Source organism: Erithacus rubecula (assembly GCF_903797595.1).
Source record: "Erithacus rubecula genome assembly, chromosome: 23".
Lineage (NCBI taxonomy): Eukaryota > Metazoa > Chordata > Aves > Passeriformes > Muscicapidae > Erithacus > Erithacus rubecula.
In genome coordinates this window covers 4544832-4569669 of record NC_136675.1, presented here as the reverse complement: position 1 = coordinate 4569669, position 24838 = coordinate 4544832, and the positions used below count along the sequence as shown (strand labels likewise).

At 53.4% G+C, this 24838-nt stretch overlaps 3 protein-coding genes across 3 annotated transcripts; 2 read left to right on the top strand and 1 right to left on the bottom strand.

The window, feature by feature from the left end:
- The first annotated feature begins 1365 nt into the window (after window positions 1–1365).
- On the top strand, window positions 1366–7359 carry TEKT2 (tektin 2). The gene is made up of 10 exons (XM_079325503.1): window positions 1366–1449; window positions 2441–2611; window positions 2957–3082; window positions 3698–3903; window positions 4379–4522; window positions 4988–5102; window positions 5442–5549; window positions 5906–6049; window positions 6226–6305; window positions 6962–7359. Exons 2-10 carry the CDS (start codon window positions 2456–2458, stop codon window positions 7161–7163), a joined length of 1281 nt encoding a protein of 426 aa, XP_079181629.1. The 5' UTR covers window positions 1366–1449; window positions 2441–2455; the 3' UTR covers window positions 7164–7359.
- A 162-nt stretch (window positions 7360–7521) lies between these two features.
- Window positions 7522–15009, top strand: ADPRS (ADP-ribosylserine hydrolase). Its single transcript, XM_079325931.1, has 6 exons — window positions 7522–7763; window positions 8950–9046; window positions 9782–9989; window positions 10079–10263; window positions 10354–10454; window positions 10940–15009. Exons 1-6 carry the CDS (start codon window positions 7535–7537, stop codon window positions 11230–11232), a joined length of 1113 nt encoding a protein of 370 aa, XP_079182057.1. The 5' UTR covers window positions 7522–7534; the 3' UTR covers window positions 11233–15009.
- COL8A2 (collagen type VIII alpha 2 chain) lies at window positions 13749–24725 on the bottom strand. The gene is given in 13 exon segments (XM_079325930.1): window positions 13749–16923; window positions 16926–16946; window positions 16949–16978; window positions 16981–17271; window positions 17274–17321; window positions 17324–17420; window positions 17424–17507; window positions 17509–17646; window positions 17648–17829; window positions 17832–17857; window positions 17859–17964; window positions 17967–18542; window positions 22773–24725. Coding segments are annotated over 13 exon segments (2247 nt in total). The 5' UTR covers window positions 23125–24725; the 3' UTR covers window positions 13749–16627.
- Window positions 24726–24838: the final 113 nt, after the last annotated feature.

The window sequence follows — 24838 nt, the reverse complement described above, 5'->3', positions numbered from 1 at the left end:
CTCTGCCTTGGTGAAAGCAATTCAGCTCCCCAGGTAACCTCATGGTGGATAAATGGTGCTTGGTGGGGGAAAACTGGGCTGTTCACCTGACTGGAGATGTGTGATCAAGGATATTGTCTGTCAGCAAGTGTTGCTTCAGAGCTTTCACAGTAATTGCTAGCATTTATGAGCCAATATGAAAAGATTTTTAGAAGAAGGTGGCTCAGGTGTGTGCCATAAACACCACTGGCCAGTGAGCTGTGTTAGTTTTGGAGACTGCTGGAAGCAATGTCACACAGAAATTTTGGATATTTAATACCACGTGTTTAAATCGTTCAGAAAAAGAAAGTGTCATGCTGTTTGGGATTCCTTTACTGAATAAAATTCTAATAAACCAGTCTGGATTGATCCCCTCCCACGTGTCTGCTCTTTCTCACATGCTGGTGACTGCTCCCCTGTTCTGGTGTCCCATTGCTTCGGCAGGAGCGTGAATGTGTTCCCACCATCAAGGTCCTGGGGGCTTTCGAAGCAAAAGGGAAAATGTTTCAAGAGTCAAACAGAGCTGTGACTTGAGACGTTGCACAAATAGATTGTAGATGGATGGCAAACAAACTGGTAAAAGCCTTTATTTTTACTTAACCATCTTGACCATGTGTGCCTCTTTGTACCGTGGGCTGCAGCCGTGCGGGGTGGGAGGGAACGTGTCGGTGTTTGAGGTGTATTGCTAAGCAGAAGCCGTGTCCTCTGCCCCTTCTCCCTTCCCGGACAAATTGTTCTTGCCAAAATTTTCTACCTGTTGCAAGAGTTGCTTTCCTTCCAGCACAGTAAAATGTCGACTTCTTTCACTGTTCCTTCCCTCTCGTAGGCATCTGTAACCTCTGTACGACTGTGTATAGGACACAGCAGTCATCGATCTCTGCTGGCTATAGATACCATCAACTTGAGTGTATTGTAAACGAACTGTATTCATTTGAAAAATAAAATTTTTTTTTTTTGAAACGCACATGTGTGAGACTTTTATAATTTTGATTTATTCCCAAAGCAAAGAGCAGATGGAGGTGGTCTGGGTGGGGGGATGTGGAGGGAGGAGGCATCAGGCACACCCAAAGACAGAAAATTATTTTTGGTCTTTTTTTTTGTATTTTAATGCCGTTTAACTAACTAAAAATAAATAAATAAAATAAAAGGCAAGAAGAGCTTGTTGTGCCCACAGCCATCGTGGGGCAGGATGGCTGCTGCAGAAGTGAAAACTCCCGGCTCCTTCCTGCTTTATGGGTCATTTCGTGGGATTTTTAAAAACAACATTATTTGTCGCTGATTTGGGCTCTATTTTGCCGTTTTTTTGCGGTGTCCCCGTCACCGAGACCCGCCCAAGAGCCACCGCCGGGACCGCCCGGCAACGGCCCCGCGCGAGAGCGGGGAACGGTGAGGAGAGAGCGGGGAGGGGAACGAGGGGATCGACCGGAGAAGGTGAGGGGAGGGTGGAGGTCGGCCGGGAACGGTGAGGGGACAGCGGGGAAATCGGCCGGGAACGGTGAGGGGACAGCGGGGAAATCGGCCGGGAACGGTGAGGGGACAGCGGAGATCGGCCGGGGGCTGTGAGGGGAGAGCGGCCGCGGCCTGGCCCGGCCCTGAGGGGGGACGGTGCCCCGTCGGTCCGGAGGAGCTGAGTGCCGTCATAGCAGCCCGGGTGTATATATCTATTTATATATATATATATATATAAAGCCGAGCTGGCGGCTGAGCCCTTTCCCTCTTTCTCCCCTTTCCCCTCCATCTGTATTTGGACCCTTGTGCCCCGCGGCCCTTTGTGCCCTCCCTCCGGGCTTCCTTCCCTTCAGGAATTCCTGGGCTGCGCATCCCTGTCAGCCCTCGGTATCTGTGGCTGTGCTCAAGGAGCTCCGGCCCCGTGCCCGCTGGAGCACACACACGGGATATTCCAAGGAATTCTGTCCCAGAACTGCTCCTGACCGTGGGTTTGGGCACCTGCAGCCCCCTCGGTTGCTCCTCAGACACTCTGGAGTGAGGTTGTGCTGGGTAAAAAATAAGAAGCCTAAAAACTCGGCTGTTCCTTCAAACCCCAGTCCCCTGGGGTTACAGCCCTGGGCTGAGCCTTCAGCAGTAGCACAACAGAATCAGTCACATCCTCAGCCCTTTTTACCCAAGCTCAGTAAATACCATATGGAAGCTGGTGCTGTGAGCAGCTCCTTGTCCCTGCAAACAGTTCCACCCTGGGGAGGGACAGGTGGGACAGGTGCACAGGGTTTTTTCCTCTGGCCCAGTGCAGAAGATGCCTCCCATCACCTGCCCTTGTGCTCCCCTATTTTAAGGACACGTGTCTGCCTCAGACCAGGTGCCAAGCTTTTGCTTTTCTTCTGAAGAGCTCTGTAGTTTTTGGCTGCAGCTCCATGTCGGGGTGTATACCCATGAATAAACACATAAATCTTCTGCTCCCTTTCAGCACCTGTTCAGCGAGATGGCCTCCCTGAGTGTGAAGCCAGGCCAGCGCTTCACCTTGCCGGACTGGCAGAACAACTCCATCCTGATCTCGGCCGACGCTGAGCAGCAGCGTTACAATTCCCATCACATCCGGCAGGAAGGACGAGCTCTCCGCAATGAGACTGGCAACCACGTGAGCTCAGGGCAGTGGGCTGAGGAGCTGGGCACAGTGTCTACATTTGGGTGTATGGATGAGGGAATAAAGGGCTTTACCTGTATAGAACGTGCTAAATATGGATGTTTACTCACTGTAACCCCACCTGCAGTCTGTACTGTCACAAAATCCCTGTGTGTGTTTCTCACATTCACTGCTACTCATGTTGTTCTATGTGCTCTTCATTTGTGTGAATGACTATGATTGCAAATGGCAATGTGTTGTATTCCTGTGAGAAGCTCAGTCCTGAAAATGGGGAAAGCCTTCAGCAAGATTCACCACTACAATTTTAAAAAGAGTAATGGCATTTCTCTCTAATTCCAGGCAAGATGGGATGAGCACAACAGCCGAACACAGCTCAAAGATCGTATCTCCACCGTGGACAGATGGAGAGAGACCCTGGCCAGACTCCTCACAGAGATAGAATTGGAAATTGATGCCTTAACCAAGGTATGTTGGGAAGGCAGATGGCTGGAAATGAATTTAAACTCTGAACAGGGGATGTGAAATAATTGAGGCTTGTCTTGTGCAATGGGCAAGTCCATCTGGAGTTCAAGGGGGACTTCTCACTATATATATATATTTTATACTGAGATCCATACTTGATGGAATGACTTCCTAGAAGACAAACCACTGTGTTGTTGGCTGAGCCAAGCCATGTCATGCAGCTGTATATTGCATGCTCCTGTTTGGATTTCTGTTGTTTGGACTTTTATAGAGATCTGAAGGATAATAAGAAATATGGTAATACCATCCTTCAAAAAATTTGGGGTTTAAATAAAGAAATAAAAATAGAGTGGGAAATCTCTGATGCTGTGAGTTGTAAACCCAGAGGCTGCTGCTGCTTCTGGAGTTAACCCCCAGCAAAGTGTGATTCTCAATGCAAATGGCAGGCATAGAGGACTAAGGTGTTTGGCTCTGGCAAGTTTTATTCCAGACTTAAAAATTTCAGAACTGCAAAGACGGTGTGAGTCCCTCTTAATGATGGTGTGGGTGGGTTCCCCTTCCTTTTTCTCTCCCATCCCTAAAAGATCCCCCTCACACCTTATTGATCGATTCTTCCAGATAAAGGAAGCAGCAGAAAATGCCATCCAGGCAAAGAATTTGTGTTTGGATGTTGCCATTGAGTGCCTGACGTTCCGTGAGAGCCGTCGTGACATCGATGTGGTGAGGGATCCTGTGGAAGAGGAGCTGCTCAGAGAGGTGAAGGTGATTGAGAAAACCAAGAAAGATCTGCAGCAGCGAGTGGACGACGCCTTCAAACAGCTTTGGTGAGGAGTGACAGCTTTTGGCTGATGACTCTGCTATTCTTGCTTGGCCCCAGATACTTAATGTGCCTCTAATGCCATGCTGAGATGGGCAGGCAGGCAGGGAACCACACGGGAACCCTGGATGATTTTCAGGGTCTGGGGTTTGGCAGGGAAGGGTATGTCAAGGGAGACTTCACAAGCACCCTTTGGAAATTTTATCCCAGATCTCTTGTGCAACCTGCCTTGGTTTAGGAATCAGTGGCCACGAGAAATTAAAGCTCCCAGGCCCTGATACTCTGTGGGAATCCTTCACAGCTCCATTCTCCAGGGCAATACCAGCTCAGAGCCCGGGGCAGCCAGGCGGGCAGTGCTGGGAGGGTGGGAGCTCATCACTCATTTCACAAAGATGACTGACATGGTGATGAAGGCTTTGGGATTTGTGAGCTCCCCCTGCCCTGGGCCTGCTCCCTGCTAACTCCAGCCTGGCTCTCCACAGCCTCTTAAAAGAAGCTCGTCAGCAGCTGAGCTCTGACTACCAGCACAAGGTGGAAGCGTTGGAACTCGATCGGCAGTGCGTGTCCTTCAGCCCCACCTCTGGCAACATCTCCTTCAAGGTCAACCCAACACGGCTCCCATACGGGTAAGGAAAGAGTCTGTCCTTGTGTGGCCAAATCTGCCCTGAGCCCCAGCATGCTTCCATGCTGTGTCCAGGTTTGGAGAGAGCTCAGAACAGAAGTTGGCTGTGGCGTGGGGAAGCCACAGACTTTTGGGAGGTAGCTAAATTGTCACCACAAACCCAGTGGGGGCCAGGTGCCCTGCCTCCCTCCTGCTTGGCTTAGGTGACACTCAGCAGTGTGATGTCACCTCTGGCACAGCTCAGGGGGACCTGCTGCACATTTTCACTTGCCTGGCATTCCCTTCCATGGTTTGGATGTGCCCCTGGGTGGAGCAGATGTTGGGCCTGGTGGGGTCCAGTCTCTGAGGAGTTCAGGCAAGATGTGACCTCCTGCTTTCCAGAATCATTTCCTTACATCCTGGCCTGGAGCAGGTGGTTGCTTTAAAATGTCTTGCAGACAACTTATTTTTATAACTGATTTGTTCACAGAACAACTGCACTTAGTGAGTGGGAACAGACCAGCCAGCGCAACAAGGAGCTTGCTGAGGGAGCATTGAAAGCCTCAGTGGATCTCCGAGGAGCAATCACACTTACCATTGCCCAGGTAAACTGCTCCACTGGCCTGGAATCTGTGGTGCCATTCTGGATCTGCTGTGGGAGAGTGGCAGGCACATCTCTGGATCTGTCTGGGAGCAGCTGCCCTCCTGGTTTAAGTAGAAGCTTGGTTATGCTGCAGAGCTTGCAGCAGTCTCAGCAAGCTGAAGGATGCATGCCTGGCCATCAATCCCTGCCTTTTGGCTACTGGGGAAGTGTGACCTGCACACATGTGGCAGCAGCCAAACCCAGCTGTTTTTGCTCCTGGGCTTGTCTCAATCTTCCAGGCACAGCTTGGGGGGACACAGACACTTGCAGCCATGTGTGACTGGAACTGTTCTCTCCTCAGACAAACAATGAGCTGGATGCTCAGCGTATAGCTACAGAGTTTGCACTGAGGAAGAGGATAAGGGACATGGAAGCAGCCCTTAATGAGCTGAGATGGCAGGAGCAGAATGTAAGTGTTGTTTCTTGGGTCATCAACTACAACCCTGGCTGGGAATCCCAGAGGCTGTTTGTTACATGGAAAGCAGTTTGGCCTGAGCATAGTTTCCACAAGTTTGCTGTTCAGTGGGACACATATGATCCCAGCAGTATCCTACCTCTCACAAGTGCTCCTCTGGCACTGCCCAGTTTCAGCCTTTTTATTTCACCCCTTGTCTCAGCAACACCATCCTGGTCTATGTGGAAGCAGAGGATTCAGTCCTCAGAAGCCCTGGAGTAAAATCCAGCACAGCAAAATTCCCAGAGACATGGGGGCAGTTTTCCAGTGTGTATCCTGGGCTGTCCCTCATGACACATGTCTATCCTTAGACCTTGGAGGAGATTGCTGAAGTGGAGGAGGATATCCGGCAGCTGGAGGAGGAGATCCGGAAGAGGACACTGGATCTGAAAGTGGCTCACACCCGCCTGGAGACGCGCACCTACCGGCCCCACACTGAGCTGTGCCGGGATCAGGTACCTCAGCTGTCCCTGCAGGGGGCTCTGAACACTGGAGCAGCTTTGGAGCAGCTGAGCAATCCTGCAGTGATATAGCAAAGCAAGGAAATCATGTCAGAGCTGGGGGAGAGGGAAATGAGGGAACTGTGGCCTTTGTCCAAGCCCTGTTAAGTGCTGTCCTCTCCTGCCTGCAGGCTCAGTACGGACTGACAGACGAGGTCCAGCAGCTGGAGGGGATCATCCGTGCGCTGCAGCAGAAGCGGACACAGCTACAGTGAGTGTCCAGGAGCAGCAGTACCCAGCACTGCCCTCAGGGTGTCCCTGCTCTGGGCACACCTCCAGCCTTTTGGTGCATGTGGTACTCACACTCATGAGGGGCAGCAGTGTTTGAGTTTGGTGGGTGTGGGGTGCAGGCACAAGAGATCTGTGCTGGGAGGGGAATGGGGCTCCCAGCCCCTGCTTGACTCTGAATTCATCCAGGCCCTGATTGCTCCAAAAGGGACAGAAAAGAGAGTGACAAGGAAGGAACAGAAGTGCTGCTGTGGGCTGGCAGTTCCCCGGGTGCACATCTCTTGCTGCCCTCCCAGAGCAGTGTGTGGGCTCACTATTCACTGCCCCAAACAATGAGTATCTGATGAATTTGCTCTTTGTACAGGGCTAAACACTGCCAGAAAGTGGGAAGTTGGGTGTTTCCTGTCCAGTTTAAAATCATGGAATATCCTGAGTAGGGAGAGACATGCAAGAATCATTGAGACCAACTCCTGGCCCTGCACAGGACACCCCAACAATCCCATCCTGTGCTTGAGAGCATTTTCCAAATATTCCTTGAACTTTGGCAGGGTTAGGGCTGCGACCATTCCCTGGGGAGCCTGTTCCTGGGAAGCAGTGCAGTATTTGACTCCAACTCCTGTCCCTTCTGTTCATTCCCAGGGATACCTTGGACGCTCTTTACCGACAACTTCACCGCATTCAGACCGATATTGGCTACAAAACCAATTCTCTGCAGCTGGACAACAAGTGCATGGACACCCGGAAGAAACTCGTGGTCCCTCTGGAGAAGTTTGAGCCAGAGGTTGACGCTGTCAACCGCACCAGGAACTTGCCGAGGAACAGTCAGCTGGAGCTGGCTTAGCACGCCGGGAATTGTGCAAGCGCGGGAGAAAACTCCTGGTGATTCAGTTCCGTAGCGAGGAAAAGGGACATCTGTGTTGTGTTTGGGGAGAATGGAATTCTCCTCCTAGTTTGTTTTATAACTGTCTGGCCCTTGGATGATGTTTACAGCCTCCCGCGCTCCGAGGAGATTTATAAACAATAAAGGGCCTGTCCCCGGTTGTCATCCGCGGTGATTAAATCCAGCTGGATTCCAGGAGGGATTAGGGGAAAGGCGGTTGTGCTGTGGGCAGCTCGGTCCTCCGGGCCGCCAGGGGGCGGTGTGCGCGGAGTCGAGCCGGTCCTGCGGCACACACTGCCCCCTGGCGGCCCGCAGGAGGAGGGCGCAGCAAGATGGCGGCGGCGGGTCCGGCCTCGGTCCCCGGGCGGCTCCCGGCTCGTCCCCGGCCCGGCCCCGCTCGGTTTCGGGGCTGCTTGGCCGGGGCGTTGTTGGGGGATTGCCTGGGAGCTGTTTTCGAAGGCAGGAGCGTCGTGAAGCTGCCGGAGCTGCTGAGTTTCCTCAAAGGGCTGGAACCGGCGCCGCCTGAGGAGGGAGGGGAGGCGGCGGGGAGCGCACGTGGAGGTGCGTGAGGGGGGCGCGGGAGGAGCGGGGAATGTCCCCTGGTGCCCCCTTCACACACCCCGCTGTGCACGGCACTCGGCACCCAGAGACTGGGCTTTGAGGTGTGCCCAAGCCGCAGAATCCCCAGCCCCAGTCCTGGTGCCCCAGTCCCTGCCCCTCACCTGCCCTGGCTGTCCCCTGCCCTGCCCTGTCCTGTGCCCCGTGCTCTGGGGGTTCAACAGCCATTCCTGATTCCCTGGGGATTCCATAGGGACACCGCTGATGCAGAGGGGACCCGTGGTTTGCCCTGCTCGGCCCGTGCTGCTCTTACTCCATGGAGCTGAGGTGGAGTGTGCTGTGAATGGGAATGCAGTGCTGTCAGCAGGGAGCAGAGATACCAAAACCTGAGAAGAGTGAGAGAAGCACAGAGTTGTTATTTAACTCTTAGGAAGTGATTACAGCCTTCCAGTGCCTGAGGGGAGTCTGCAGGAAAGACAGAGGCTGTTGGCAAAGTCCTGGAGGACATGGAGAATGGCTTCCCTCTGCCAGACAGCAGGGTTAGGTGGGGTATTGGGAAGGAATTCTTCCCCATGAGGATGGTGAAGCCCTGACACAGGTAGCCCAGAGAAGCTGTAGCTGCCTCATCCCTGGAAGTGTCCAGGGCCAGGTTGGACAGGGCTTGGAGCGACCTGGGATAGTGGAAGGTGTCCCTGTCTATGGCAGGGGGTGGAACAGGATGGGCTTTAAGGTCCCTTCCAACTTAAACCATCCTGGACTTCTGTGATTCTGTGTTAGCCTTACTCCCTTGTCCATATATGCCTCTGGATGTCAGACATCTCCTGGTTCTTACTAATCTTGAAGTATATTCTGTGTCATTATAGCTGTGGATGCAGCTCCCTGACTCTGTGTCTCCTTACTCTGACAACCATGGCAGTGTCAACCTCAGAGTGCCAGGGAGCTTAAATTCCAGACAGATATGGCTTAGAAGGAACCTTAAAAATCATCCATGGGCAGGGACACCTTCCACTATCCCAGTCTGCTCCAATCCCCATCCAACCTGGTCCTGGACACTTCCAAGGATCCAGGGGCAGCCACAGCTGTTCCAGGCAACTTGTGACAGGCAGGCCTTGGAGATGAGGTGGTGCTGGCACGGGGCAGGAGCAGTTTGTCCCTGGCTGCTGGGTCACTCTTTGCCCTCCCGTTGCAGAGTCGCTGCCGTACACAGACGACACGGCCATGAGCAGGTCGGTGGTGCAGTCACTGCTGGCCAAGCAGGAGTTTGATGAGGTTGACATGGCCAAGAGGTAAGGATGAGGCTTCCTCAAGGTGTAACCATCACTGTGACTGTGGAAGGGAATAGGAGCTAAGGCAGACTAATTCTAGTTGCTTGGAGGGGAAAAAGTTAGGAAAGAGGTGGTTAATCCTTTAGTTTGTTGTTGCTTTTCCATGCTTTGGACTGTGCAGCAGTATCAGCTGCAGTGTGGAGTCTGAAGCTGCTTTGACAGGGCAGCACTGCTGTGTGTCAGCCTTGTGTGTGTTCACCTTTGGAAAGGAGAATGCTTGGAGATTCCAGAAACATTTTATTTCCTGTTTATTTGTTGCTATTTATGTTTGTACTGCCCTTAATTTAGTGAGGGAATAGGAGTGAGCTCAGCTTGACTCTGTTTATGATCCATTTCCCTGTTGAGTCCCCAGCCCCGAGAGCATTTGGTTCCACTTAAGGGAAAGCATTTCTTTGTTTAGAAAACTCTTCCATTGAACTTGAACAAAAGACTTTCCTTGTGGTTGTGACCCACGGAAATGTTTCTAGTTTGCTTCTATTTTGAGGCAGAGTTGAGAGGGAAACAAGTGGGTTATGGAAGGTGGTGTTTATACATCCTTCTTTCACACTGTTCTTTGGGAATTGTTTCCCTGCAGAGCCCTGACTGTCACTGGTTTATGTGTGTGTTATTAATTCACTTCAGCAAGAGGCTTCATCCAGTCACAAACCCCAGTAACAGACCAACCCTCCCCCGGTGTTTTCCCCCTGCCCACCCCAGGTTTGCTGAAGAGTACAAGAAGGAGCCCAACAGGGGCTATGGGATGGCTGTGGTCAATGTCTTCAAGAAGCTCCTGAGCCCCAAGTGCAGCGACGTGTTTGAGCCTGCAAGAGCCCAGTTCAACGGGAAGGGCTCCTACGGGAACGGCGGGGCCATGAGGGTGGCCGGCATCTCCCTCGTCTACTCTGATGTCCAGGATGTTAAGAAGGTAACAGAACATTCTGGGCTTCTCTGGCTGTCCCTGCTGCCAGAGGAGTGTCCCAGGAAGCTTTGCTTGACATGGGGTTTCTCTGGCAGTTTGCAAAGCTGAGCGCTGAGCTGACCCACGCCAACTCCCTGGGCTACAACGGGGCCATCCTGCAGGCCCTGGCTGTGCACCTGGCACTGCAGGAAGGGCTCAGCAGGGAGACCTTCCTGGAGCAGCTCATCAGCCACATGGAGCACGTGGAGGCAGATGACAAGTCTCTCAGTGATGCCCGGGCGTGAGTAGCTTGGGGAAAGGCCCAGCCCTGTGTGGTGGTTTGTTCTGGCTCTTCACGTTCTCTCCTCTTCATTGCACTCTCTGTTTGCAGGCTGGGATTTGAGGATTTACCATTTTCCAGGCGTCTAAAGAAAATCAAGGAATTTTTGGAGCTCAGCAGTGTTCCCAAAGCAGATGTATTGTTTGAGTTGGGTGAGTACCTTTCTTAGTACAAGCATTGGGAAAGCTGGAAGCAGGAGTAACTCAGCAAGCAGATGGTAGATGTGTGTTCCCCCAGATTCCTCTTCAGCCTGTGCTGCCTGTCAGGCACAGAATATGCTGGAAAAGCAGCCTGTCAGAAATTCTGGGTCTCAACCCAGTGATTTCCCCTATGTATTGGTAGGAAAAAAAATGTCTTGCTAAGGGAAATTTACCTTGCATAATGTTTCTTAACATTGCAAGATCTCTTAAGGGCTATTGAGTCATCATGTTGAATGGGGATGAGTAGATGTGTATGGCCAGGCTATACTGGGGTAACTGGGAATTGCTCTGCAGGATATACTGGGGAGCTGGGGGATTTCTGAGGGACAGTCCTGGTAAAATCCATGATACTATTATGGAAAGTCACTGGCAACAGCAGGTTGCAGTAGGAGGGGAAAAAGCAGGCAGCCCAGAGGCGCTGACGGGCTGCGTTGCAGGCAATGGCATCGCTGCGCTGCGCTCCGTCCCCACTGCCATCTACTCCTTCCTGCGCTGCATGGACGCAGATCCTGACATTCCTGAGCACTACAACGCCCTGCAGAGAACCCTCATCTACTGCATCTCCCTGGGGGGTGACACGGACACCATCGCCACCATGGCGGGGGCCATCGCCGGCGCCTATTACGGGGAGGAGCAGGTGCCCCTGAGCTGGGAGCAGAGCTGTGAGGCTTTCCAAGAGACCCAGAGGATGGCCAAGAGCCTCTATGAACTCTACTGCCAGCGGCTCTGAGCTCTGGGGTAGCTCCAGGGCTTTCCTGAAGGCGAAGGGATGGTCAGCTCTGCTGCTGTGGTCAGACCCAGCGCTGGATCCGCGCCATCGGCTGATGCCAGCGAGCCTCACCTGGCAGTGGTGCCTGCTGCTGTCAGCTGGGAGCTGGAGCCAGCTGGGAAAAGAGGGGACATCCCCTTCACTCATGGATCAACTGGGAAGCAGCTGCACTTGGACAGTGGGTGCAGCTCCCTGAGTGTACACAAGTATCTCATTTTCCATAGGATTTCTGCTTTGTCCACCACTGTGCCATTTGTCATTGCAGTTATTGGCGGGTGTCTGTTTACTTTCCCTGTTTTTCTCTGCTCCTGTGTCCAGGGCCGTGTTTTGGTGGTTGGTGGCTTGTCCAGTGGCTTTGGGAGTCTCCACACCCCTGGTACAGCAGCAGGACATTCTCAGCTGGCCAGAGAAGGGATGTCACAGGAGACACCAGACAGGTCTGGTGGCCCAGGTTGTCACCTGTGCTGAGTTAGGATAATGGAGCACAGATTTCCAGGGAAGTTTGCTGCCTTAAAGGCAGAATGAGAAGGGATATCTTTGCATTGCTGATGGCTCTGTGAGAGACCTTTGATGCCTGCAGATAATCCCAGCTGGCTCATTGTCCCTGCTGGGGGAAGGTGTCACTAATTGCTGCTCCTCCTGTGTCCTTGGCCCTGTAATCCAACAGGCACCTGCTGCACTTTGTGCCCCCTTGCACAGCTGCTGTCACACTGCTGCTGCCACTGGCTGCTCCTGTGTTCCTAATCCATGCATCCTGTATTTTGGAAGTCCTGTATGTGCTCAGAGCATCAGGTGAGATTCCTGTTTAAATCACACAATACCCAAACTGAAAGGGACCCACAAGGATCATGAGAGTCCAGCTCCTGTGGAGTGGAGGTGGTACAGGGATAGAATGCCTGGCTCTGCTGCAGTCAGTCACAAAAGTGACTTGAGCAGGATGCAGGAGTTAACTTATCACAGTCTCAGCCTCTATACTTGGTAAAAATTGCCCCAAAATTAAAGGAAAAGGTGGGTTCATTTGGGACATCAATATTTAAAAGAAGCTGTTGCTGGTGGCCAAGAACATTCTAGCCCAGCTGTGTTCAAGAATTCAAAACCTTTTCCTAGTGGAGCTGGTCAAAAAGAGAGAAACAGCTTGAGAATGGCACATCTAGAAAGGGTTGGAAGCTTTTAATAATTGAAAACAAAAAGTCATCATATGGAAATGTTTATAAACTTAAATGTGACAGTGTAACTCTTGTTATTTCTCCAGTGTGTCTTGTGACACCGGGAAGTGGCCCTGGTGCTCCCCAGTGGTGTCAGCACATGGTGTCTGTTTCAGGCTGCATGCACATGTGGGAATCTGGCTGCCACAGGTCCTTCCAGTTTCCCCTGTAGTCTGTTTCCTTCAAGTGCCAGTCTTTTGTGTGATGCTATAATGGGTTTTCCTTGTATAAATGGATTCTTGTCCTGGGAACATGTGGAATTTTGGTTTGTTGTATATTTTTGTATTGTGTTGCAGATCTGAGCTGTAAAATACCAGGTTTTCCACATTATTCTGCCAGAGGGGCAACTGGATTGATGTAATTATTTAAAAGAAGATATTTTTGTTTTAAAGCAGTTTTATAATTTTAAATGTTTGGAACTCCTGACAAGCAAAGAACTCCTGTTTGAAGACTGGAGCTCTTTGGGCATGAATTTAGATGTGTACTAAACCCTTTAGTTTCCCTGGAAAGAAGTAAAATCCTCAGTTATCTTTGTTAAGTAGCCACTGCTCCTGTGTTTTCACTAAAGCCATGAAGTTGTGCATCCTGAGTGCCAAGAGGACCAGGAGTGGTTCTTGGTGCAAGGCTGAATTCACACTGGGCATTGCAGGGAGGACCTTTGGAAAGGCCCCTTTTCCTTCTCAGCCTGTGGAAGGAGTTCAGTGCTGGAATCCAGCCTGTGAGGATGGTGCAGAGACAGGGAATTCACTGGGAGCCTCATGAATGGCAGCAGGAGGATGATTTGCTCCTTGGAATGAGCTTTTGAAGGTGTCTGTGTGTCAACCAAGCTTCCCTGGAAATCTTTCATCTCTGCCAGGTGAGATCAGGTGGGAAAACCAATTTTCTTCTCTTTGGACTCTAAGCCTGTGAAGGTGCTTTGCAGGTGATTCACCTGAGTGTTCCTGACCCTCAGGATGGAGGTTGGCTGTGCACAAGGTGTGTAATGTAGGATTAAAAAATAATGGGGAAGGAAACACATGGAATGGAAAGGGAATCCTAAAGACTTCAACTTGAAACCCTCAAATTGATAATCACCAGGCTGGAAGGATCTGGGTTTCAGCCTTTTCTAAAACTGAATTTCTGCAGATGGGAGTCTTCCTTAATCACAAGAAACATGCAATAACCATTAGGGAATCTGCTGGGAATGAGTGAGATGATTTGAGGAGGAAATAGAGTGTAAGAGAACTTTATGAGACACAGCAAGTCCCAGCACAAAGCACAGCTGAGCCCACCTCTATACAATAAGTTTTATTGATGTTTGTCAATACAATCAAGTACTGCAGTTTTAGTTGTGAAGAGCAGGTCAGTTTTGGGTCACAAAGAGTGCATTTTAAACCAACTTTTACTAGGACAGTGCATGTAATAAGTATTTACAAAACTAAAAACCTCTATATACTAGGTTAGAAATGAAGATACTAGAGGCAAATTTAAAAAAAAATAGTAAGAATTTGTATATAAAAATGCACATTGTAATGCAGTTTTCAGCATTAAAAATAGACATACCTCATCCAACCCAACCTTTTTTATTCTTGTGATTGAAACCAAAATCCCACACGCTCACACACACGACAGAAAACAATCCTTTCTGCTGGCTAATATGTACTCAGTATTCCAGAAAAAAAAAAATCCTTCTGGAGAGTGAACAGCCTCCCTCATCCTGTGCATCGTTTTTTTTTTTTTTTTTTAGCCTAACTATGTGCGTGTAATATCTTTGCTTTCCATTAGTGTGTAAATGTAAGAGGTTAAATAGCTGCAGGGGGTGATTATGGGTTTGCTCTGCACGTGAAGGGAAAGTGGAATTACAAAACAGTATCTACAGCACAAACTTAATCTGGGGGTGGCTACACTGAGGAGTTTGGTCGTTACTTTTTGCCAGCTCGAACAAGAAGTTTGGAATGAAGCAGAACAGAACAAAAAGAGATGGGCTGTAGATTAGGCACAGTATAAATAGTTGCTTTAAGGAGCAGGATGAAGCCACCAGACGTGGCAGCTCCTGGCCCTGCATGGGGCTGGACCAGCTCAAATCCCTCTGTTCTCCACAGGAAAGGAGACAAGTCCCCTCCCAGCACCCTCCCCTACCAAACCTGGGCTTGGAAAAATTATCTGAGCTTCCACTTGTAGTTTTAGGGACTGTTCCTGCTGGGAAATGCTCCTGTTCCTGCTGGGAGATAACCTGTTAGGATGACAACTCAAATGGTCCTGACCCCACCCTCAGGAGTTAAAAATGTCCAGTGGGATCAGACACCTTTCAGAGTTTCATCTCTGCATGAAACTTGCAGCTTTAAGGAGAGAAAATTCACAGGCAGAAGATCCCAGGGAGGGGACACACAGCCCCAACAGGTAGTGCCCAGAGCACTGACCTTCAGCTGCAGATTTCCTTCTTGAGTTTCTTAAGTTCAGGGATAGGTGAATTTTTAAAAGGAAGGCCTGAATGGCAAAAGGCAGAAACACAGGACAGGCTTGAGTAGAAAACAAACAAGCAAAACAGAAAAAGTTGTTTAAATATCTCATAGAGTCCATCTGGAAAACAAGCCCAGTCCCAGTCTTGCTACATTTCTTTGGCCATCAAACAGGCTTTGGGAAAATGCAAAGGTCAGAGCTGGTGACCAAATTATTGCTGTTTCTCAGGGATGTGCCTTTGCAGAGGGACATGGAGTGGGATATGCATATGGATTGACTTCAGCAGCATGCTCCTGGCCTGGGATGAGCACCATCCCTGTCCTGGAAGTGGCAGTGACTGTTCTACTGTGAGAATATCTGCATGATCTGTGTGGGGCAGTGTCATCATGCCTGGCCCAGAGCCCTGCAGCTCATGCTCAGGTCAGTAATGCTCCAAGCATTAGAGAGACAAAGTGGTAACAACAGGCAAATGTTGATTTCTTTAACCTAAGTCACAGAGTGACCTCGGGGCTGGTGCCCTGTCACAGGTACATATTGCACTACACTTGAAAGTGATGTTCTTAAATGGGTCATAGCACCGTGGTGAAATCACTGTGTGGAAAGTTAGAACCAGCACTACTTTTTCTTAATTCCAAGATCCCCAGAAAAAAGTGTGTGGGGGGGACACCAATGCAAGAGTTCACACATCTTGAAATAGTGAGACAGGAAAAGCAAGTTGTCCATCAGTGGCACTTCCTTATGTCACACCAGCTGGCAGCACCCTGAGCTGGGCTCGCACTGCCATCCTGGTGTGGGCAGAGATGCTCCTGAGGCCAAGCAAGTCTTTGGGCTGCAGAGACAGACAGGACAGGACCAGCCCTTGGATTTCCCAGCAGGTGAATGGAGAGAGCAGATCGTTGTTCATCATGGGGATCCCAGCTTCCCTCACCGCCTTTGGAACCGGTCGTGGCATCCTCCCAGGTACCAGTGCCTGGACGATTTTATTCCTAAAGGTGCTGGGGGGGAGGGTTAAAAATAATATTTACTTCTTAGAAGAAGGTGCTTATGCAAAGTGTTCCACTCTTTAGGATTATAAATCCAACCACACTGAATCCGGAGTGAATCGGAGAGACTGCCCCAAAGCACAGTTCTGGAAAAAACAGGCGTCAGCGAGCCTGGAACTTGGGCATCTGATGGTTTGGAAGGAAATTTCTCAATCCAGCGTGGATCCCTGCTGCTGTATGGGTTTGTGTAAGTGCCTGGGACCCTGCGTTGGTTACCAAACACGCCAGCCATGACACAGCTGGATTTATTTATCTAGCATTCCAAAAGGGAAATGAGGGCACTTGATACAGACCACGAGGGTCTGCTCTTTCAGCTGACCCTCTCTGGATCACAGCCAGATCCTTGCCATCCCAAGCGTGTTCCTGTGTTTGATGTCCAGTCACTGGGGTATTTATTCCAAATATGCTTTGTTGAGGAAGTTGCTCCCCTCCCTCCCTTCTTCCCCCCAAAAAAGAAAGATAGATGGATAGATGTCTCCTTCCCAATTACCCTCTTGACTCACGGATCAAACAGCATGAAGCAAGGTCCCATGACAATGTCTTGCATGTTCTTCCAGTGATTTTTCTTTTTTTGTATTAATTTTAAAACCACTTTTTATCCAAAAAAAAAAAAAAAAAAAAGACAGTTTATGGCTAAAGTGGGTGAAAAGGAAACGTGCCCAACAGCCGTTATGTGGGGCAGAGCAGGAACCCGGAGAAGGAGGAGTGGATGTATTCCGTGGAGTACAGCCCATTGGCCTGGTCTGAGGGCATTTGCACCCAGACCTGGTCGTTCTCCTTGAGTTCAAGCACGGCACTGCCCGAGGCCTGGTCCAGGTACCCCTTTTTGTACTCATCGTAGGTGTAGGTGGCCGGCACGTTGTTCTTATACAGAGCCACCCAAACGTTGGTCCCTTTGACGTGCACATGGTAGGCAAAGTAGTAGATTCCGGCTACGGGGCAGGTGAAGATGCCGGTGACCGGGTGTAGCCGTTGTGCCCGTTATACAGGTCCGGTCAAACTTGACGGGCATGCCGGAGGCGGGAAGGGCGAGGTGAGGATGGCAGTGAAGGCCGGCGCGATGCGGGCGGCGAGCTCTCCTCGGCCGTACTGCGGCTTGCCTGGCTTCCCATTGCCCAGCACAGCCCCCTCCACGCCGCCGTCCGGCAGGTGCAGCCCCGCGATGCCCGTCTCGTCCAGCACTCCTGGCGCTCCCGGTGGCCCAGGTGGCCCCGGCGGCCCCGGTGGCCCGTTCAGCCCCGGCGTTCCTGGCATTCCGGGTGGGCCAATGGGTCCGGCCATGCCAGGCTCGCCGGTCTTCCCCTCGCCGGAATGCCGGGGAGCCCGGGCTCCCCTTTCAGGCCTGGTAACCCCTGAGGCCCCATGGACCAGCAGGTCCTTGCAATCCCGGGATGCCGGAGGGGCCCCTCAGCCCCGGCTGCCCCGGGATCCCCCCATCGCCTTTGGGCCCGGGGCCGCCCGTTTAACCCAGGCACCCGGGAAGGCCGATGAACCCCGGCTCCCCTTTGGGGCCCGTCGGGCCGGGAGGTCCCAGTGACCCGGGCAGGCCCCCTTTCTCCCGGCGCCCCCGGCTTCCCCGCGAAGCCGCTGGGGCCCTGGTCCCCGCGCATCCCCCGGCATCCCGGGCGGCCCGCTCGGCCCCACGTCCCCCTTGGGGCGGGCAGCCCGTGCTTGCCTGGCAGCCCCATGGGACCCCGGCGGGCCCGGCGGGCCGATGATGCCGGCAGGGCCTGGCTCGCCCGGCTCCCCATCAACGCCGGGCTCCCCCTTATCGCCGATGGCTCCCTGTGCCCCGGGCTGCCCGCGGTCTCCCTTCAGGCCGGGCATGCCCGGCTTCCCGTAGCCCGTGGGGCCCGGCAGGCCGGGAGGCCGCGGATCCCGGGCTCTCCTTCGGTCCCATGGGGCCTGTATGCCCGGCACCCCCGCGGCGCCCGGGACGCCGATCCCATCGATGCCGGGGGGTCCCCTGGGCCCCGCAGGGCCGGGCTCCCCGCTGACACCCGGCCCGCCGGCGGCCCCATGTCGCCCTTGTCCCCGGGCGCGCCCGGCAGCCCGTCCAGGCCGGGCTTGCCAATGCCGGCGGGCCCCGGCGGCCCCGCGGGGCCCGGAGGGCCCCCATTGCCGCGGGGCCCCGGCAAGCCTGGCTTCCCCACGCCGTTCTCACCCTTCATCCCTCGTTCTCCGCGGGGACCCGGCTCTCCCTTCGGGCCAGGCTCTCCCCGGAACCCGGGCAGGCCGGGGCCGCCCTGGGGACCCGGCTTCCCATTGACAGAGAGGCCGGCTGGCCCGGGCAGCCCCGGCGGGCCGGGCAGGCCCCTCGGCCCCTGCTCCCCACGCATGCCAGGCTCGCCCTTGGCTCCGGGCATCCCTTTCATACCCGCCTTTCCAGGCAGCCCCGGGATGCCGGGTTTCCCGATGCCCGAGAAGCCCGGGGGCCCAGCGGGGCCAGGCTGGCCGTGCATTCCCGGCTTCCCCGTGCCCGGTTTGCCGGGGTAGCCGGGGGGCCCGGGGGGTCCGCGCGGGCCAGGCTTCCCCGGCGGTCCTGGCTCCCCTTTGAGGTCCATGGGCAGCAGTGGCGGCATGTCTGTGGAGAGAGGAGAGACACAGGGTCACTGCAGCTGGCGGTGGGCAAGGAGTGTCCTTGTTGGAGCCAGGGTCTCCGAGTGGCCTGGGCTGGGCTTGAAGGGGGACCCTTCCACTTAAACACGGCCCAAGCATCTTCCTTTGATGGGCTCCCACATCATCATTGTCCTGAGGCAAGGCCAAAGCCCAGAGTTCTCATCCCAGCTTCACATCCCTGCGTGATGCCAGGTGACACCATGGAAAGTGCCAGTGCTTGCTGTCAGCCCTGGCAGGGCTATTTTGTGATGAGTTACTGCAGGGTGTTTTTGGGGCTGGATTCAAACCTCCTGCTGCCTCACTTCCCAGCGGCCTTGAAAGCACCGTGGGATTCAGTCACTGCTGCCTGGGCTCAGCTGAGAGGATGGCGACAGAGCGAGCCAAGACTGAGGATAATCCCTCAGCTCCTCCTGCGAGTCCAGGGCCTTGGGAGACCTTTAATCCTTTTGGATTAAAAAGAAAACTCTTGGACATGTACTTGAGAGCCTGAGGAGGCAATGGGTGTATGGGTTAGGCCATGCCCACAGTGCTTGCTGGCGCAGCTCCCGAGTCCAGCAAGGCAGAGAAAAACCAAAAAACCAAAAAAACTCTGGGGATGGAAGAGAAGCCAAGAGCTGGGAGGGAAATGCAGCCTCAGCTTTGTCCAAATGAGTCAGCCCAGCTGGGAATAGGCCACAACCACTTGACATTTCAAGAATTTATTGAGGTCTTTTGCAAACGGATATAAGAAAGAAACTAATGGGCTGAGAGACTCCAAAGGCAAGGAGAGGCAGATGACATGCCCACCACAGCTCAGCATGGAAAGCACAGACGTGAGCATAAATAACTCCTCAAGGCTAGCCCAGGCAGGGTGTCACCTCCCACGTGATGCCAGGAAAGGGTGAGAAAGTATAAATCTGACAAACTCTTCTTTGGGCAGTTCGGAATGAAGGAAATGCTCGACAGTCACATGTACACGGGACGATGATGAGAAATGTGAAAGGCAGAGGAAAGGGCTGTGACATCTTGGGTGAATTTAAATCAAGGGATATAATTCCAGTTGGACAAGTTTCTGGGATGGGGATGGATCCTGCCTGGGGTGGGAGCAGGATACAAGGCTGCATGCCACAGTCCCCAGGGTCTGCCAGTGTGGCCCCCTCAGTGAGCCCAGCTGGGCTTTGGGAGCACGGACACACGTGGTGCTGGGATCCTCAGTCAACGGGAAAAGCTTATGGGAGATTTGGGACACGTGAAAAGAATAACTGTGGCAGCAGCAGGCACAGCTCCTGGAGCATCAGAGGTGGCTTTGCCTGCCCTAAACAGTAATTAGCTCTGGCCCTTCCCAGCCTGGTGCTGCTGTGTTTTCCTTCGGGTAATGGAAACATTTTTAGAGCTTATCTATAAATCAAAGCCTGGCCCACATCCTGTGGGCTTGTAGCTGTGGTCACTTGGCTGTCTTGATGAAGGAAATATTTGTCATGACACTGCCACTGGATTTCTGCACACTTCTGCTCCTCACCCCAGAAAACAGTGTGGGAGAGAGGGTAAGGGAGCTGTGCAGTGCTGCACTGTTTCTGGGGTTTGGATTCTGGAAAAAAAAATCTCCAGAAAATTATTTCAATGTGTTTTCTCTCCACACTTTTTCTTTTAAATTTTTTTTTTCTTGCGATGGTTTGAAACGAATTAGTTTTCTAGGTCATTTTGCATGGAATCAGAACAAGGATCTACAGCTGAGCCCACGAAGGAAGGAAAAAGCACACACACTCACTCTCACACAAGGCAGTGGAGAGAAACGCCAGGCGGGAGCTGCCAGCTTGCAGGCGGCCAAAAAAGCAGACGGGAAAACCAAACCGGGGCCGTCAGCGGAGAGAAACTGGGACACTGCAGCCCCGCTGGTGTCCGATTTCAAAAGCCCATGTCTTACCACAGACACATGTCTCGGAGCTCTGCGCTAAGCAGCACCAGCCTGGGGTTCTGTGCTGCCGCCGGAGCTGAGCTGAGCTGCCGTGAGCGTTAACGCGGAGCCAGCCGGGGCAGTGGGAAGGGACGGGGCAGGAATGAGCCCGGGAGCTCCCACCTGGGCACCAGGAGCGTGGGCATGGCCCGCTGGGTGCAGCAGCCTGGAGAAGGGACCCAGCAGCGCAGAGGGATAATCCAGCGGGATGGGAAGTGGTTCCCAGCCAGGAGCAGCCAGCAGCGGCTCTGGCCAGCGCGGCCAGATGACACTGCAGGAAGGAGAGGTTGGCCGCTGTGCGGCGGAGCCCAGCCGAGCTTGTTCCAGAGCGGCTGCCAAGCCCTGTCTCGTGAGAGACTTTCACAGGCTCGCAGGGATGTTGCGTGGGATCAGTGTTTTAGCACCTCTCAGACTGTCTCCCAGCAGTGGGTGCCTCAGCTCAGCACTCGCTCGTGGTTTACCTGGCTGCAGGGCCACCGACATGGTTTAAATTAAGCCAAAATAAACCCCAATGTGCAAATCTCTGCAAAATGTTCTGAGCATTGCAGCATTTAGCAGCAACTCCTCCTCCCCTGAGCTCCCTCTGTGCTCTGGGGCAGCTGGTTTTGGGTGAGAAAAGGTGTGCCTGGCACCTTGGCAAAAAACCTGTCACTGCCCAGATGGCACCTGGAGGCAGGAGGAGCCCCCCGAGCCGCAGGAGGGGTCCCAGCCCCGCGCAGCCCCCGCCGGCTCGGGGTAACCCGCGGGGGCACGGCACAGCCCTGCGCCGTCGCGGCGAGTCAGCTGAGCTCCCCGAGCAGGGCAGAAGGCCAGCAGGGATTTTCCTTGCCAAATTAGAGGTTAAGCAGAGATGGGAACTCAGTGGGATCCAGGAGGCACCGGCTTCCCCAGCTGCCTCTGTGCGGCCCCGCAGCCGGTGGCTCGGGCTGCAGCTGTCCCTGCGTCCTCCTCTCCTGTCCCCCACCTGTCCTCTCCTTCCCAAGGGTTTTAGAGGAATATTGTCCAGGGGAATTGTGTGCTCTGCCCTGCCTCAGTGTCCCCTCTGCCTGTTATAACCTGGCAGAGCTTGTCCAAACCTTTCCTTGAGCATAGGCATCATTGCTCAGCATTGCTCAGTGCAAGCTGCTCCCGTGCATAGGAGGAAGAGAAAAAAGAAGGGAGAACAGCAGGGAGAGATTTGAATCCAGTCCCATCAGCAGCTGAAATGTTCCTGTGCTACGCTGGAAGGTTTTGGCTCTGGCTGGGATTCAGGGAGCAGCTTTACAACAGCTGGGAAGGGGGCAGGGAGGGGGGATTCGTGCACACTTCGAGTCCAGGTTTTGCTGTGTGTTTTTTGACACATGTGCTGAGCTGAACTCCTGATAAGCCATTCAGCCCTCCAGTAAATCAGCCACCGGTGGCCCAGCCTTCTCCAGTTTCTCTTTCCAGAGTCAAGACCAGCTCCTGGGAGGGTCCACGTCTGTGACAAGCCATGGAGAGGCTCCAGTGGCTCTTCCCAAGGGCCAAACACTGACCTGGTGGGTCTGGATACCCAAGCCCAGCATTGCCCCATCCCGTGGTGGTGCCAGCACTGGGGTGGGTGCAGGCAGGGCAGCTGTGGACAGGGGATTACAGAAGGCTGGAGGTGCTGGAGCACCAGCTGTGCAGGGCAATGACCCTGGTGCTGTGGCCCCTCTGGGTGCTTGTCACTCTGTGGGGAGTGTTTTAACAAGTGTGGAGTTTCTGGTTGCTGCTCTCCGAGGGAGGAAATGTCTCTCTCCTGCTCTTCCCTTGCCAGGCTGGATCTTAGCTCCAGCCTTGGCACTCTTTCCTTTCCCAGCTGGTGCAAAATGCAGACAGGGAAACGGAATAGGTGGAGGAGTGGAAAAAGCCTTGCCAGGACAGCTCAGGTTTAACAGCAGGGAGAGGCAGAGACGAGTGCTGAGGCTTCTGTGCCTCGTGCTGCTGGGATGGGCAGGAGCCAGAGGCTGGAGGGTCCCCTATGTCCCCTGACTCCCAGACCAAGGCTCCCTCCCTACCCCAGCCAAGGGCCTCACTTCCCTGTTGAGCCTCTATCTGTGTCCATCCTGTCCTTTTGCAGTGGGTTAGAGACCAAAATGGTCCCTCCATGCTTGGTCAAAAGTGTGTTAGACAGCAGCACCCTCAGCTGTGCCAGGCGGCTTCCAGGAGCTCTGCCCTTGAAGGGTAGAGGGTGACAAGTGCCCAATGTCCCCTTCCCACTGCCCCATGTCCTCCCACAGTCCCACAGAGTGCATCCCTTACCCAGGTACTGCCCTTTGCCTTCACGGAACGGGGGTCCCAGGGGTCCCTTCACCATGGGCTGCATGTACTTGACTTGGGCGTAGCCCCCCACGCCGCCCGCCGCGGCCCAGCGGGGGCCCACCAGCATCAGCACGGCCCCCAGCATCACCACGACGTCCGGCAGCATCCTGCTCCCACGGCTCCTGCAGACAAACAACAGTGACACTGGGTGCACACCCCCACCCCACGGGCACCAGCTGGGACCTGACAGTGATCCCCCCAGGAGCAGGACTCCCCTGAATTTGCCTATTTGTGGATCAGAGTTATCCCAAACATGTTTCCCTTCCTGACACACCACGGCTGGGAGATGCATGGTAAATACAGTTTATAGAATAGAATCCCAGAATGACTGAGGGTGGAAAAGACCTCCAAGACCATTGAGGCCAGCCTGTGACTGATCCCCACCTTGTCACTAGTCCAGAGCACCGAGTGCCACATCCAGTTGTTCCTCAGACACCTCCAGGGATTGGGACTCCACCACTTTCCTGGGCAGCCCCTGCAATGCTTGACAGCCCTTTCCACAAAGAAATTCTGTGCAAACCTGAACCTCCCCTGGCACAGCTTAAGGCTTTTCCCTGTAACCAACCACAGGGGTGCCCAGTGAAGTCTTACAGAAGCTGCCCTGAGTGTCTGTGGTAACTCTCCCATCCCTTATTAATTTTTAACAAATATAAAAGGGGAGGGGAAAGGCAGATGAGACCTCCAGCTCACTGAGCCCAGCATTGCTGTCACATCCCTCAGGTGAGCAGGGGCTCCTCTCACAAGAACCATGGCCTCTATGGGAGTCACAGGCTGCCACTGCCAAGCCCTGCCTTTCCTGGGAGCAGCTGGTGGGTGCTGAGCCTCCCAGGTGGGTGCTGAGCCTCCCAGGTGGGTGGTTGGCCAAACCCTCAATGTGAGAACCAGACACTTGCTGCATTTGTGGCTCAGCTGCGGCGCTTCGCGGGCAGCGCCGGGAATTCGTGTGGAGGACGAGGGATGGGACACGGGAGCAGCAGCCTCAGCCTTAAGTGCCTGTTTATTTAAAATAAACCCCCTTTATAAATACTCTCTTCCTCCAGCAGCTCTCCCTGTCAGCTCCACGTGCAGAGCTGCAAACAGATTGATTTGCAAAGAACATTTATTTTCAGAAGCTTAAACAACACGTGACGCCAAAAAGCTTTTTGCTGCTTTTCCTCCTTCTTGCAATAATTGACCTGTGGTGGTTATTAATGAGAATTAAGCTCCTGGCCTGTCCCACCAGGGAGCAGGGGCAGGGCTGCTGCATGCCCAGATTTCATTGGAATTTCCTGAATCGCTTTTGCTGAAGCAGCAGCGAAAAAAAAAAGCTGCAGCCTAGAGAAAAAACAACCCAAATTAAAACAAAATTAAAGCAAATTAAGTCAAGGGAGCAGGGAGCCCTGGCATGGGATTGTTTCTGATGCCACAAGGGCTTGGCAGGTTTTTGGAGTCTCCAGGGACGAGGCAGCCTTGACAGCTGCTCTTGTGCCTGGAACATGGTCTGGGAGTCAGCTGAGGGCTGGAGGGGACAGGGATGGCCCTGCCATTAGCAGCACGATGGACCCTGTCAGGATGCAGGTGGCTGTGGCAGATGCTGGAAGAGGAGCTGCGCTCTGCCCATCCCACCAGAGCCACAGGCCCAGAGTGGTGCCATTCCCACTGAGCCACCCAGAGCCGTGGCTGTGGGTTTGGTGGCACTGCCAGGGACAGAGGTGGCACTGCCAGGGACAGGGGTGACAGCCACCCCCAGCCTCCTTGGCAGCACAGCTGGGGCCTCGCCGGCATTATTGTTTTTCTGTCTTCAGGGTCGAGGAGAGGAACGCTTCTTTTTATGAAGCATTATTTTACAAGGATTTGTTTAAGGGGAAAAGAATCCCATTTTAAGGGATTGCAGCTGTAAAAATACAGTTTCTGTTAAATAAAAGAGGAGAACAAACCCCTGAATCAGCTATTTACTTGTTTTCCTTACCTGGTATGACCCCTGTGCCTCTGCCTCTACCTCCCTCCCTCCCTGGCTCTCTCCTCTC